Source organism: Salmo salar, chromosome ssa04 (assembly GCF_905237065.1).
Source record: "Salmo salar chromosome ssa04, Ssal_v3.1, whole genome shotgun sequence".
Taxonomy (NCBI): Eukaryota; Metazoa; Chordata; class Actinopteri; order Salmoniformes; family Salmonidae; genus Salmo; species Salmo salar.
The window spans coordinates 78,422,441-78,437,330 of record NC_059445.1 but is presented as its reverse complement, the minus strand read 5'-3'; the positions used below and the strand labels follow the sequence as shown (position 1 = coordinate 78,437,330).

Below are 14,890 nucleotides of genomic sequence, written 5' to 3'. Positions count from 1 at the left end.
AGTCAGTCCCTGACAGGGGGATTCAGTAAGTCAGTCCCTGACATTCATATTTTCACCACAGCCAGACAGAAGATTCAGACGCTGTCTAGTCCTTCCATCCAGCTACCACAGGAAATGCTATAGGCCTCCCAGAGTCAACCGTAATCTCTCCATAATACCTCCTACCACCACTGAATAAACATCCACAGCCTTTCAACACCACTACTACTACACAGCAACCCAGGGAATGTAACTGGAACACCATCAATGAATGGTAACGAATGTGGCGATGATGTTATGTCATTAAAGGTTCTGTATAGGTTCATTGGATGCAGGTTCATTAGCAAGATCAGTGTTTCCCAAACTCGGTCCTCAGGACCCCAAAGTGTGCACGTTGTGGTTTTTGCCCTAGCACTACATGGCTGATTCAATTGATCAAAGCTTGATGATTAATTGATTATTTGAATCAGCTGCGTAGTGTTAGGGCAAAAACCAAAACGTGCATCCCTTGGGTCCCCAGGACCAAGGGTAGCACTCCAACCCTGTTCCTGGAGAGCTACCCTCCTGTAGGTTTTAACTCCAACCCTGTTTCTGGAGAGCTACCCTCCTGTAGGTTTTAACTCCAGCTCTGTTCCTGTAGGTTTTAACTCCAACCCTGTTCCTGGAGAGATACCACCCTGTATGTTTTCACTCCAACCCTGCTCGTGGAGAGATACCACCCTGTATGTTTTCACTCCAGCCCTGTTCCTGGAGAGCTACCCTCCTGTAGGTTTTAACTCCAACCCTGTTCCTGGAGAGCTACCCTCCTGTAGGTTTTAACTCCAACCCTGTTCCTGGAGAGATACCACCCTGTATGTTTTCACTCCAACCCTGCTCGTGGAGAGCTATCCTCCTGTAGGTTTTAACTCCAGCCCTGTTCCTGGAGAGCTACCCTCCTGTAGGTTTTAACTCCAACCCTGTTCCTGGAGAGCTACCCTCCTGTAGGTTTTAACTCCAACCCTGTTCCTGGAGAGCTACCATCATGTAGGTTTTCACTCTAACCCTGTTCCTGGAGAGCTACCACCCTGTAGGTTTTAACTTCAACCCTAATCTAGCGCACCTGATTGTAATAGTTAGCTGGTTGATAAACTGAACCAGGTTAGTTACAACTGGGGTTGGAGTGACGATCTCCAAGAGGGTAGTTCTCCAGGAACAAGGTTGGAGTGACGATCTCCAAGAGGGTAGTTCTCCAGGAACAAGGTTGGAGACCCCTGAGTTAGTGACTCATAGGAAAACAGGATGTGATGTGACATGATGAGTACGGGTCTTGGCAGGTCTTACCTCCTGTTCTCTCTGGAACACCACTACTCTCCCTCCCTTGTCCCCGGTCGCCAGCAGCTCTCCTGTTGGGTTGAACTCAACCGTGGATATGATGTCAGCTGGAACAGAAAACACAAACGGAAAACAACAAGTTACCTCACTGAGATACACATTACCGACCTACTCTATGCCTGAAAGAGTCATGTTCTGTTCACTTCATCTCATTGACAACCGTGAAATCTACTTTCAAAACCCAACTATGTGAATGAAATTGAAGTGGTTAATGACTTGAAAGACGCAGAGTGGAGTGAAAAGGTCTACTTTCATGTGATCCTTAAGTCTTTGAAGACCTGCTTTCTCCCGAGCAGGAAGGCCTGCTCAGATAGCATGTCCATGGATCGAATCAATTATGTGTGCTGCTAGCCTACCTCAGGGCTGATGAAGGCCTGGACCAGCACTACAACAACCTGCAGTCTTCACAATACTACTACCCCTCGCACCCCGCTTGCTCCTCACTGTCTGTCACCAACCCATTCATATGCAAAACCCTCTCACACATCTCCCAGACACACATCAGATCTATACAATAATATGGAATGGGGAACATGGGGAATTATACACAGAGATAGCCTGCTGCTTCCCTCTGTGGCAGGGAAACGTTCACAATAGGTTGCCACAACTCAATCGCATGAGATCAGATACAAATTACATCTTTGCTTCCATACGTCGCAAACTCGGGGGCACTCCATTCTGTGGTTGACAGTGAAATTTCATGACAAAGGAGCCACCCCACACCCCCTTTCTCTCTCTACAATATTAAAGATGATAGATAAACGCTATGCTCATGTTCATATATAGGGATGGAAGATAGAGTCAGTCTTTACAGACCCCAACAGAGTGGCCAGGCAGCCTACTGTTGACAATGATCCAGAACTATTATTATTATCTGGGAGAAACATACTAGACTTCAGAGAAGCCACTAAGACAACACTAACAGACATATGTGTGTGTGTGGGACACAAACGTCTCAATTTACCCATCTCTATTTTAGGGGCTTAGAGAAATGGCAAAGGAAGCTGCTATTTTTGGCTGTCTTGCTTTGTGATGAGGCCTATCTAAACCCACAGAGGAAAGTAGAGCCCTATCTAAACCCACAGAGGAAAGTAGAGGCCTATCTAAACCCACAGAGGAAAGTAGAGGCCTATCTAAACCCACAGAGGAAAGTAGAGGTCTATCTAAACCCACAGAGGAAAGTAGAGGTCTATCTAAACCCACAGAGGAAAGTAGAGGCCTATCTAAACCCACAGAGGAAAGTAGAGGCCTATCTAAACCCACAGAGGAAAGTAGAGGCCTATCTAAACCCACAGAGGAAAGTAGAGGCCTATCTAAACCCACAGAGGAAAGTAGAGGCCTATCTAAACCCACAGAGGAAAGTAGAGGCCTATCTAAACCCACAGAGGAAAGGCGAGGACTATCTAAACCCACAGAGGAAAGTAGAGGACTATCTAAACCCACAGAGGAAAGTAGAGGCCTATCTAAACCCACAGAGGAAAGTAGAGGTCTATCTAAACCCACAGAGGAAAGTAGAGGACTATCTAAACCACAGAGGAAAGTAGAGGCCTATCTAAACCCACAGAGGAAAGTAGAGGCCTATCTAAACCCACAGAGGAAAGTAGAGGACTATCTAAACCCACAGAGGAAAGTAGAGGACTATCTAAACCACACAGCCACAGAGGAAAGTAGGACAATCTGGGATGTTTAATTAAGGCAACCCCTCACTAGGGAGTGTCGATGAGCTGCGACACTACGGAGGAATTTAGAGGCAGATGCTCTTCCGTCTGTCTGTCTGTCTGTCTGTCTGTCTGTCTGTCTGTCTGTCTGTCTGTCTGTCTGTCTGTCTGTCTGTCTGTCTGTCTGTCTGTCTGCCTGCCTGTCTAAACAACCTGCTGCCATATCAATGCCACCACTACTCCCACACAACTCACTGTTCACATGAACCTCTCTAGGAGGTGTGGGACGCTACCGTCCCACCTGGCCAACATCCGGTGAAATTGCAGAGCGCCAAATTCAAAAACAGAAATACTCATAATAAAAACTCATAAAACATACAAGTGTTATACATCGGCTTAAAGATGAACTTCTTGTTAATCCAACCGCCGTGTCAGATTTCAAAAAGGCTTTACGGCGAAAGCATACCATGCGATTATCTGAGGACAGCGCCCAGCTCACAAAACATTACATACAGTTACCAGCCAAGTAGATTAGTCACAAAAGTCAGAAATAGCAATAAAATTAATCACTTACCTTTGATGATCTTCGTATGGTTGCACTCACAAGACTCCCAGTTACACAATAAATGTTTGTTTTGTTCGATAAAGTCCCTCTTTATATCCAAAAACCTCCGTTTTGTTGGCGCGTTTTGTTCAGTAATCCAATGGCTCAAAGGCAGTCAAAACAGGCAGACGAAAAATCAAAATACTATCAGTAAAGTTCGTAGAAACATGTCAAACGATGTTTATAATCAAACCTCAGGTTGTTTTTAGTCATAATAATCGCTAATATTTCAAGCGGACAATAGCTTCGTCAATATAAAAGAAAAACAAGAAAGTTGCGCTCTCGGCTCTGGGGATTTCCCACTATCCACTGACTCAGAGTGGTCTTACTCCCTCATTTTTCAGAATACAAGCCTGAAACAATTTCTAAAGACTGTGGCATCTAGTGGAAGCCATAGGAACTGCAATCTAGGTCCTAACCATTGACATACTGTATAGGCAGGCAAGAGAAAAGCACCCACAACAAAAAAATCCCACTTCCTGGTTTTCAGGTTTTCGCCTGCCATATCAGTTCTGTTATACTCACAGACATTATTTTATTAACAGCTTTGGAAACTTTAGAGTGTTTTCTATCCAACTCTACCGATTATATGCATATCCTAGCTTCTGGGCCTGAGTAACAGGCAGTTTACTTTGGGCATGCTTTTCATCCGGAGGTGAAAATAGTGCCCCCTACCCTAGTGAGGTTAACAGCCTCTCAAGAGTCCCCGACTCCCCGCCCCTCTCTTGACTCAATGTGTAATTTACCAACCTTGAAGAAGACAAAGAGCCTTTATTGCTGTGTATACAAGTGTATGTGCTGCTGGGTGCTTGGGTATGCTGCAGCGGTAATCTCTGCTATAACAGCCAGCAGAGGGGATGTGTTTCTAAATGGAGGAGCTGTGTTTCTAGTATGCATAACCCTCCTCACCCCCAACACCCAGTCTATCAATTAACATCCTCTGTCTCCACATCTAACCCTGTAGTTTCCCGTCTGCCCATGTCACACACAACCAAAATAACCCGACACACTTAGCTACCCCACATGATCTATGGACTGAACGTACCAAAACAGTGATTCAGGTCAGGACATCCAGAACTGAGATGTATCACGTAGAATACCTTGTTCTAGCATTGTGAGGTTAAGAGAGTCCAACTGGCATGCCTAGAATGGATGGAAGTTTTTTTTTAAATGAAAAACAAAACGAGTCGATGGTGAGTTTTCCCTCAAGCAGATTGTGGTTCGATCGATTCCTGCCTTTGACACATCTTCCCTGATCTTCCTCTAGCAGATGCATCTGTTTTAGAGGCTGTGCCTGCCTGGCTACACTGTTGCTATGCAATCCTCAGAGATAACGGTTCACTCTGTCTAGTGAGCTGTGTGGAGCGGCCTCTCATTTGCAGGTTTAATTGTATTGTTCCAGCATCTCTTTAGACCTGAAGAGACTAGTCCCTCGCTCGCACATATACACGCACGCACACACGCACGCACACGCACACACAACACACACACACACACACAACACACACACACACACGCTAACAGAGTGCTAAAATGGCAAAGCTTGGTCCTGATTAAAATAATTAACATTAAAACAAACAAGACAAAGCTTTTAAATAATTATGCTTTTTTTCCAGGAGCAGCATGTCAGAAAGAGAGAGAGACAGAAAGAAAAAGAGAGAGGTGATGAAAGGAAAAGATATAGATGTGTTTTGTGTTTTTAAAAGAGAGAGAGAGAGAGAGAGAGAGAGAGAGAGACAAACAGGGTGTGAAAGAGAGGGCGGGAGAGTGAAAGATAGTGGGAGTGAAAGAGAGAGAGAAACAGAGAGTGAAAGAGAGGGAGGGAGAGTGAAAGATAGTGGGAGTGAAAGAGAGAGAGAAACAGAGAGTGAAAGAGAGGGCGGGAGAGTGAAAGAGAGAGAAGACTGGGTTGTTATATGTTTACCCTAGTGCACCTCCATGTTGTCTGCGTGTTTAGGAGATTTAAGGTTCCCATGACGACCTCCTCCTAAACTAGCAGGGGCTGAACGAGGAGGACTTTGTTCTTGGGCTTTGAATTGGCATCAGCAGACTGCATCTTCCCTTGCTACTGCTTCATATTCATATACACTATACTCCCTTCCCCTTCCACATACATACATACAGTGCTTCAGAAAGTATTTACACCCCTGGACTTTTTCCACACTTTGTTGTGTTAAAGCCTGAATTTAAAATTGATTAAATTGTGAGCTTGAAAAACCCAGCAACATTGCAGTTCTTGACACACTCAAACCGGTGCACCTGGCACCTACTACCATACCCCGTTCAAAGGCACTTAAATATTTTCTCTTGCCCTCTGAATGGCAGACAGACACAATCAATGTCTCAATTGTCTCAATGCTTAAAAATCCTTCTCTAACCTGTCTCCTCCCCTTCATCTACACTGATTGAAGTGGATTTAACAATTGACATCAATAATGGATCATAGTTTTCACCTGGATTCACCTGGTCAGTCTGGGTCATAAGCATGCTTTGTAAACCTCACTACTTCTCCCCCAAACAATACTTGAATCTGTGACATCAAGCTCCATATAAGGGCATATCGTGACATTTCTATGTAGCAGGGTTTTCCCTCACGAGGGTGCACGTGCACGTGCACAGTTGTTACCCGTCTCCGCTGCTGTGGCAGCCGACTACATAAAATAATAATAGAAAATAATTGCAAATATTTCAGGTGGAAAAGAACACAAAAGTAGCTCACTCGATCGTATGCTTTCAATAAAACAATGAATTGGTCCACAGTTTGCGGATTTGTGACTCATACATTCACTGACAATGGAGCAGAGCGAGGCTTGCATCCAGCAACGTCACGAGTCACGTGACCCGTGTTTGCAGCTGTCTCAGTTCTGCACTCCAGGGAGAGAGAGGAATAGAGGGCAACCTTCCCTGAAATAGTTTCAATGAATGGAATCACTTGGGAGTTTCTGGATTTTGGGTAAACTTCTCCTTTAACACCACTGAGGTAATACATCTGTGACCAAGTGAGCCAGACACAATCCCCACCACCTCCTCTTGTAAACCAGACTGGAGAAATATTCTGTGTCGATGATGGTAAAAGCAGGATGTGTGTCTCTGAGGTCACTGGTCACTTTAATAATGGAACACTAGTCACTTTAATAATGTTTACATACTGCTTTACTCATCTCATATGTATATACTGTATTCTATTCTACTGTATTTAGTCAATGCCACTCCAACATTGCCATCCTAATATTTATATATTTCTTAATTCCATTATTTTACTTTTAGGTTTGTGTGTATTGTTGTGAATTGTTAGATATTACTGCACTGTTGGAGCTACAGTAGGAACACAAGCATTTCGGTACAAACGCAATAACATCTGCTAAATATGTGTATGTGAACAATAACATTTGATTTGCTTTGATTTGAGATAGCTCTTGTTTGCGTGTGTTTGTGTTATCTTATTGTGTTCCAATAAGCCAAGGAGTATGATGCTGAGAGACCAACCACTAAGTGCCAATACAGACAAGACATAGAGAGGAGCTGGAAATGGAGAGCCTGATGACAGGCTGAAAGAACCCCCTTTAGCTCAGGACACAATAGTCCCCTATGTGATGCCTGTTACACAACTTGGCCAACTGACTGTCTGTATGCCAAATGGTACCATTGTTAGCTTAGCACCATGACATGAGCCATGAGTCTTCCTGATTACTGGACAAACACATCAGGCCTGTGTGTGTGCTGCTTATCCCTCACTGTGAGGTACAGCTGTCCTATGGTGTGTACCCAATGACACCCTATTTCCTATATAGTGCACTGCTTTTCACCAGGGCCCATAGGGCCGTTATATAGGGAAAAGGGTGCCATTTGAGAAGCAGCCATATAGTGTGATCGATAGAGATGTACAGTACAGACAGCGGTATGGGTATCCTGAAAATCAGGGACAGGACAGGATAGAGAAAGACAGGATAGACAGACAGGATTGAGACAGACAGGTTTGAGACAGACAGGATAGACAGACAGGATCAAGACAGACAGGACCGAGACAGGATCGAGACAGACATGATCGAGACAGACAGGATTGAGACAGACAGGTTTGAGACAGACAGGATAGACAGACAGGATCGAGACAGACAGGATCGAGACAGGATCGAGACAGACATGACCGAGACAGACAGGATTGAGACAAACAGGTTTGAGACAGACAGGATAGACAGACAGGATCAAGACAGACAGGATCGAGACAGACAGGGCTAGCCAGGACAGAAGAGCCACTGACATCTTACGTGTGGATAATCACTATGTTCTCTCCTGTCTCATTTAGCCTATTGGATCCGACACAATTTACATATGAGGACCATTATGTATCATCTCTATGTTCAAATAGGAAAGTACAGTTGAAGTCGGAAGTTTACATCCACCTTAGACAAATACATTTAAACTCAGTTTTTCACAATTCCTGACATTTAATCCAAGTAAAAATGCCCTGTCTTAGGTCAGTTAGGATCACCACTTTGTTTTAAGAATGTGAAATGTCAGAATAATAGTTGAGAGAATGATTTATTTCAGCTTTTATTTCTTTCACCACATTCCCAGTGGGTCAGAAATTTACATACACTCAATTAGTATTTGGTAGCATTGCCTTCAAATTGTTCAACTTGGGTCAAACGTTTCGGGTAGCCTTCCACAAGCTTCCCAGAATAAATTGGGTGAATTTTGGCCCATTCCACCTGACAGAGCTGGTGTAACTGAGTTGTCCTTAAGCCATTTTGCCACAACTTTGGAAGTATGCTTGGGGTCATTGTCCATTTGGAAGACCCATTTGCGACCAAGCTTTAACTTCCTGACTGATGTCTTGAGATGTTGCTTCAATATATCCACATAATTTTCCTCCCTCATGATGCCAACTATTTTGTGAAGTGCACCAGTCCCTACTGCAGCAAAGCACCCCCACAACATGATGCTGCCACCCCCGTTCTTCACGGTTGTGATGGTGTTCTTCGGCTTGCAAGCCTGCCCCTTTTTCATCCAAACATAACGATGGTCATTATGGCCAAACAGTTCTATTTTTGTTAATCAGACCAGAGGACATTTCTCCAAAAAGTACAATCTTTGTCCCCATGTGCAGTTGCAAACCGTAGTCTGGCTTTTTTATGGCGGTTTTGGAGCAGTGGCTTCTTCCTTGCTGAGCGGCCTTTCAGATTATGTCGATATAGGACTCGTTTTACTGTGTATATAGATACTTTTGTACCTGTTTCCTCCAGCATCTTAACAAGGTCCTTTCCTTTTGTTCTAGGATTGATTTGCACTTTTCGCACCAAGGTACGTTCATCTCTAGGAGACAGAACGCGTCTCCTTCCTGAGCGGTATGATGGCTGTGAGGTCCCATTGTGTTTATACTTGCGTACTATTGTTTGTACAGATGAATGTGGTACCTTCAGGCGTTTGGAAATTGGTCCCAAGGATGAACCAGACTTGTGGAGGTCTACAATTCAGTTACAGTTCTTGGCTGATTTCTTTTGATTTTCCCATGATGTCAAGCAGAGGCACTGAGTTTAAAGGTAGGCCTTGAAGTACATCCACAGGTACACCTCCAATTGACTCAAATGATGTCAATTAGCCTATCAGAAGCTTCTAAAGCCATTAAATCATTTTCTGGAATTTTCCAAGCTGTTTAAAAAGGCACAGTCGGCTTAGCGTATGTAAACTTCTGACCTACTGGAATTGTTATACAGTGAATGATAAGTGAAATAATCTGTCTGTAAACAATTGTTGGAAAAATTACTTGTGTCATGCACAAAGTAGATGTCCTAACTGACTTAACAAAACTATAGTTTGTTAACATGACATTTGTGGAGTGGTTGAAAAACAAGTTAGAGACACTCCAACTTCAAGAGTCAGGCTAGGCTACATAGAGTCAGGCTAGGCTACATAGAGTCAGGCTAGGTTACATAGAGTCAGGCTAGGCTACATAGAGTCAGGCTAGGCTACATAGAGTCAGGCTAGGCTACATAGAGTCAGGCTAGGCTACACAAAGTCAGGCTAGGCTACATAGAATCAGGCTAGGCTACATAGCTCTGCGCACTAGCTTTGTCCCCATCTCTTCTCATAGTTCCGTGCGCTAGCTTTGGCCCCATCTCTTGTCATAGCTCCACGCACTAGCTTTGTCTCCATCTCTTCTCATAGCTCAGCGTGCTAGCTTTGTCTCCATCTCTTCTCATAGCTCCGCACGCTAGCTTTGTCCCCATCTCTTTTCAAACATCTCTTTTCTCTTTGTATTTTGGTACTGCTGAAGATCCAGCCCATAGAAATACAGCAGCATCAGCTGTATCTTTACGTCCTCCGCTTGTCTTTCCCCATCATTTCAGATTCAATATCTCCCTCATATGCATCGTCGCTGAAGTGCTTGCTACACACAGCGATGCAACGTTGGCTGCAGAGAGTTTATACATCGTATTTACTATTTCAAATTGCTACTAACCATCATCTGCATCTCTTTGTAACTTTTTCACAAAAATTGTGAAAGTTGGTGACTTCTTGATAAAGGAATTTATATGTTTAAAGTAATGACTAAAGAATTCCACCCTGAAACGTATAAGACTATGTGAAATGTATTAGAATTATAAGACTATGTGAAATGTATTAGAATTATAAGACTATAATCCAATAATGTATGTGTGAGACAAGTTAAGGGTGAGAAATGTATGGTTGAGAAAACAAAGGACAATTGAACTACATGTGACCTGGTTGTAACTGAAAACTTACGACAAAAAAGAGGCCCTTTCCAAGGCCCCTCTAATCTAGGGAGGAGAGGAACGGCAAGAAACGGAGAGGCTGGTAGAAAAGTGATAAGGTGTGTGTGTGTGTGTGTAGTGTGTGTGTGTGTGTGTGTGTGTGTGTGTGTGTGTGTGTGTGTGTGTGTGTGTGTGTGTGTGTGTGTAGGTGGGGGTGGGAGTTATAAAATGACTGAGTTTGCATTTTTGACTTCAGAGCTCTCGTGAATAAAGAACAACGAACCTTATGCAGAATCTGAGACTTTGCCTAATTACAGTGAGGGAAAAAAGTATTTGATCCCCTGCTGATTTTGTACGTTTGCCCACTGACAAAGAAATGATCAGTCTATAATTTTAATGGTAGGTTTATTTGAACAGTGAGAGACAGAATAACAACAAAGAAATCCAGAAAAACACATGTCAAAAATGTTATAAATTGATTTGCATTTTAATGAGGGAAATTATAGACTGATCATTTCTTTGTCAGTGGGCAAACGTACAAAATCAGCAGGGGATCAAATACTTTTTTCTCTCACTGTATTATTAAACCCAGGGTCTTACGAACCTCGGGGATTGGTCAAAGATGAAATGATTGTTAGTTATCATCATTGGGATAGAAAACTCTCGTGACGTTTCTCTCCTTGATTTCCTGTATAAAGTACAGCCAGGGACTGAACAACAGCCATCTTTACATATCTAACTTTATCTGCGACAGGCCTATCAACTTTCGCACCAGCTCCTTCTTCCTCCAAATCAACTGAGACGTCAAGCTCCATATAAGGGCATATCGTGAGCAGGGTTTCCCCCTTGAGGGTGCTCATGCTCAGTTGTTCCCCATCTACCCTGCTGTGGCAGTCGGATACATAAAATAATGATATAAAATAATCGCAAATGTTTTCGAAAAAAAGTCAAATTTACTGACTCAAAACCGATAGTACTTTTGATAAAAATCCCTAATTCGGCCGTACGTTTTCAATAAAACAATCATACATTCACTGAAATCGGAGCACAGCGAGGCCTGCATCCAGCCACGTCACGAGTCATGTGACCTGTTGTTGCAGCTGTCTCAGATCTGCACTCCATGGAGAGAGAGGGCAAACACCACTGAACTAGTTTCAATGTATGGAATCACTTGGGAGTTTCTGGATTATAGGAACACTTCTCCTTTATAATCACATTGTTCTACACACAGTGATAAAAACAAACACAAACACCACATACCACACTGCCACACACACACACACGCACGCACGCACGCACACGCACACACACACACACACACACACACACACACACACACACACACACACACACACACACACACACACACACACACACACACACACACACACACACACACACACGGAGCAAAACAGAACAGAACTTTATTCTAAATTTCTTTGATGATTTTCTGTTTGATGAACAGATGGTGAATATCTGGCAAGATGGCACAGCCAACTTTGATGTATATCTTTTTTTGTGTTATTTCTTACTTTGCTATAACACCTGCAAATCTGTGTACGCGACCAGTAAACTTTGATTTTATTTGAATTAAAAAATGCTCACAGCAATTACATGTAGGGAGCACACACATCATACCAGTATGAAATACATGTATATTGATATTTATATTCTATAGTTGTTGTTTTATTTCACAGAACAAACAATGTGTGCATTTTGTGTTCAGCTATACCTTGTCCACAATAAATAAGCAAGCTAGAGCTTGGTTGTTAATGAGAAGAAAACAATTCACCCTCTGGCGCATCATTCCCTCTGAATCTTTAATACTATTCCATTCTCTTTGTTGGTGGAATTTTTCCACCAGGTTCTCCTCTGATGATAAGGAAAGAAACGTTGGGAAAAGGAGTTCAAAAACTGGATACTCCTGGGGCCTAATTAGGCCAGCATGTTTCCCGTCTTGGAGATATCATTTGGAATTCCGTTTCCATGTGGAATGTGAATATGATTTAGATGGTAATTATTTCTGCACCCCCCCGTTCAGTCCGCTCTGTTCTACTCTGCTTTGTGTTCTCCGATACGCCTTTTCGTCATGTAGCCTGATCAATGTATTGAGCATGATGCTCTGCCCTGACACACTGTGTGTGTGTGTCTGTGTCTGTGTGTGTGTGTGTGTGTGTGTGTGTGTGTGTGTGTGTGTGTGTGTGTGTGTGTGTGTGTGTGTGTGTGTGTGTGTGTGTGTGTGTGTGTGTGTGTGTGTGTGTGTGTGTGTGTGTGTGTTTATAACCATGAGTGTGTGGGACAATCTCACTCAGTACTGGTATGAATCGATGGGTGACATATTGGCAGACACAGTGTGATTTCAAAGGCCGATTCCTTTTTTCCATGATTAACCCATTAGATTGGAAAGCTGCCGCAGTCATCCCCCTCTTCAAAAGGGGAAACACTCTAGACCCAAACTGCTACAGACCTATATCCATCCTGCGTTTCTTTTCTAAAGTCTTCGAAAGCCAAGTTAACAGATCACCGACCATTTCGAATCCCACCGTACCTTCCCGACTATGCAGTCTGGTTTCCGAGCTGGTCATGGGTGCACTTCAGCCACACTCAGGGTCCTAAACAATATCATAACCATCATCGATAAAAGACAGTACTGTGCAGCCGTCTTCATCGACCTGGCCAAGGCTTTCGACTCTGTTAATCACCGCATTCTCATCGGCAGACTCAACAGCCTTGGTTCCTCAAATGACGGCCTTGCCTGGTTCACCAACTACTTCTCTGATAGAGTTCAGTGTGTCAAATCGGAGGCCTGTTGTCCGGACCTCTGGCAGTCTCTATGGGGGTGCCACAGGGTTCAATTCTCGGGCCGACTCTTTTCTCTGTATATATCAATGTTGTCACTCTTGCTGCTGGTGATTCTCTGATCCACCTCTACGCAGACGACGCCATTCTGTATTAATCTGGCCCTTCATTGGACACTGTGTTAACAAACCTCCAAACGAGCTTCAATGACATGCAACACTTCTTCCGTGGCCTCCAACTGATCTTAAATGGAAGTAAAACTAAATGCATGCTCTTCAACCGATCACTGCCCGCGCCAGGCCCGCCCAACTAGCATCACTACTCTGGACGGTTTTGACTTGTGGACAATATGTGGACAACTACAAATACCTAGGTATCTGGTTAGACTGTCAACTCTCCTTCCAGACTCACATTAGGCATCTCCAATCCAAAATTAAATCTAGAATCAGCTTCCTATTTCGCAACAAAGCCTCCTTCACTCATGTTGCCAAACATGCCCTCGTAAAACTGACTAACCTACCAATCCTTGACTTTGGCGATGTCTTTTACAAAATAGCCTCCAACACTCTACTCAGCAAATTGGATGCAGTCTATCACAGTGCCATCCGGTTTGTCACCAAAGCCCCATATACTACCCACCACTGCAACCTGTATGCTCTCGTTGGCTGGCCCTCGCTACATATTCGTCGCCAAACCCATTGACTCTAGGTCATCTATAAGTCTTTGTTAGGTAAAGCCCCGCCTTATCTCAGCTCACTGGTCACCATAGCAACACCCACCCATAGCATACACTCCAGCAGGTATATTTCACTGGTCATCCCCAAAGCCAACACCTCCTTTGGCCGCCTTTCCTTCCAGTTCTCTGTTGCCAATGACTGGAACGAATTGCAAAAATCACTGAAGCTGGAGAATTATATCTCCCTCACTAACTTTAAGCATCAGCTGTCAGAGCAGCTTACCGATCACTGCACCTGCACACAGCCCATCTGTAAATAGCCCACCCAACTACCTCATCCCCATACTGTCATTTTTTTTGCTCTTTTGCACCCCAGTTTCTCTACTTGCACATCATCATCTGCACATCTATAACTCCAGTGTTATTGCTAAATTGTAAATATTTCGTCACTATGGCCTATTTATTGTAGAGGTCGACCAATTAATCTGCATGGCCGATTAATTGGGGTCGATTTCAAGTTCTCATTACAATCGGTAATTGCCATTTTTGGACACCGATTACATTGCATTCCACGAGGAAACTGCGTGGCAGGCTGACCACCTGTTACGCGAGTGCAGCAAGGAGCCAAGGTAAGTTGCTAGCTAGCATTAAACTTATCTTATGAAAAACAAACAATCTTCACATAATCACTAGTTAACTACACATGGTTGATGATATTACTAGATTAACTAGCATGTCTTGCGTTGCATATAATCAATGCGGTGCCTGTTCATTTATCATCGAATCACAGCCTACTTCGCCAAACAGGGGATGATTTAACAAAAGCGCATTCGTGAAAAAAGCACAATCGTTGCACGAATGTACCTAACCATAAACATCAATGCCTTTCTTAAAATCAATACACAGAAATATATATTTTTTTAAACCTGCATATTTAGTTAAAAGAAATTCATGTTAGCAGACAATATTAACTAGGGAAATTGTGCCAGTTCTCTAGCGTTCATTGCACGCAGTCAGGGTATATGCAACAGTTTGGGCCGCCTGGCTCGTTGCGAACTAATTTGCCAGAATTTTACATAATTATGACATA

The 14,890-nt window shown here is 43.4% G+C and overlaps 1 protein-coding gene across 1 annotated transcript in view; it reads right to left on the bottom strand.

Moving 5' to 3' along the window:
* The window catches only part of LOC106603879 (serine/threonine-protein phosphatase 2A 55 kDa regulatory subunit B beta isoform), a 91,097-nt gene that overhangs the window by 18,963 nt on the left and 57,244 nt on the right, over positions 1-14,890 (bottom strand). The window contains exon 2 of the mRNA XM_014198091.2: positions 1,300-1,397. Coding sequence (XP_014053566.1) covers positions 1,300-1,397 — 98 coding nt within the window. The remainder of the gene's footprint in view (positions 1-1,299; positions 1,398-14,890) is intronic.